Source organism: Bison bison, unplaced genomic scaffold (assembly GCF_000754665.1).
Source record: "Bison bison bison isolate TAMUID 2011002044 unplaced genomic scaffold, Bison_UMD1.0 scf7180017864389, whole genome shotgun sequence".
Lineage (NCBI taxonomy): Eukaryota > Metazoa > Chordata > Mammalia > Artiodactyla > Bovidae > Bison > Bison bison.
In genome coordinates this window covers 8,725,893-8,726,794 of record NW_011494961.1, presented here as the reverse complement: position 1 = coordinate 8,726,794, position 902 = coordinate 8,725,893, and the positions used below count along the sequence as shown (strand labels likewise).

At 57.1% G+C, this 902-nt stretch overlaps 1 protein-coding gene across 1 annotated transcript in view; it reads left to right on the top strand.

The window, feature by feature from the left end:
- The window catches only part of LOC105002105 (cytochrome P450 2U1), a 21,012-nt gene that overhangs the window by 485 nt on the left and 19,625 nt on the right, over window positions 1-902 (top strand). The window contains exon 2 of the mRNA XM_010858586.1: window positions 4-298. Within this exon, the coding sequence (XP_010856888.1) occupies window positions 4-298 (295 nt within the window). The remainder of the gene's footprint in view (window positions 1-3; window positions 299-902) is intronic.

Genomic DNA, 902 nt, shown 5'->3' with positions numbered 1-902 from the left:
CCCTGGCCCGTGGTGGGCAACTTCGGCTTCGTGCTGCTGCCGCGTTTTCTCCGAAGGAAGAGCTGGCCGTATCGCCGAGCGAGAAACGGAGGAATGAATGCCTCGGGCCAGGGCGTGCAGTTGCTCCTGGCCGACCTGGGCCGTGTGTACGGCAACATCTTTAGCTTCTTCATCGGCCACTACCTGGTGGTGGTCCTCAACGACTTCCACAGCGTGCGGGAGGCGCTGGTGCAGCAGGCCGAGGTCTTCAGCGACCGCCCGCGGGTGCCGCTGACCTCCATCATGACCAAGGGAAAGGGTGAGCTGGGCCGCGCCTCGGGGTCACGGGCCCTGTGAACGCGCGGCTGGGGCTGCAGGTGCGCAGAGGCTGTGGGTTCTGTGCCCCTGAGGCCGCGCACCCGGCCCGCCGCGCACCTGCACCCGAAGGTGGAGGGAGGCGCTCCTCCCACTCCCGGATCCCGTCCATCCAGCTGGGATAGGCTCCATCCGCCCCAGGAGTATTCACTCCTTCCCAGAACGGGGCCTCACTCTTCAGGCTGTGTTCCCGACGAGGAACTTTGGCCTGGTTAAAAAGAGAGAGGGATATTTACACCGTTGGCCTTCTGAGTGCAAGAATTTAATGTGATTATTTTCCCATAGGATAGGAGCCAACTGACAAACCTAATACATCAGGTTCAGAGCCTCTCTGATTCCTGCTTATGGAAGTCTAAGTTGGGCAGTTTTGAGGGTTGGTAAACATCTGCTGCAGTCGAATATCACAGTTGCCCTTTATTTATCAGTGTTCCCTCTGTTGTATTGGCCGGCACGGGTCCCAGACTATTTTTCCATCTGTGCCAATCCTATCCTTAACTCAGATGTTAATTTCAATGTCTTTGCTGCGGGGAGTTTTTTTTTTTTTTTTT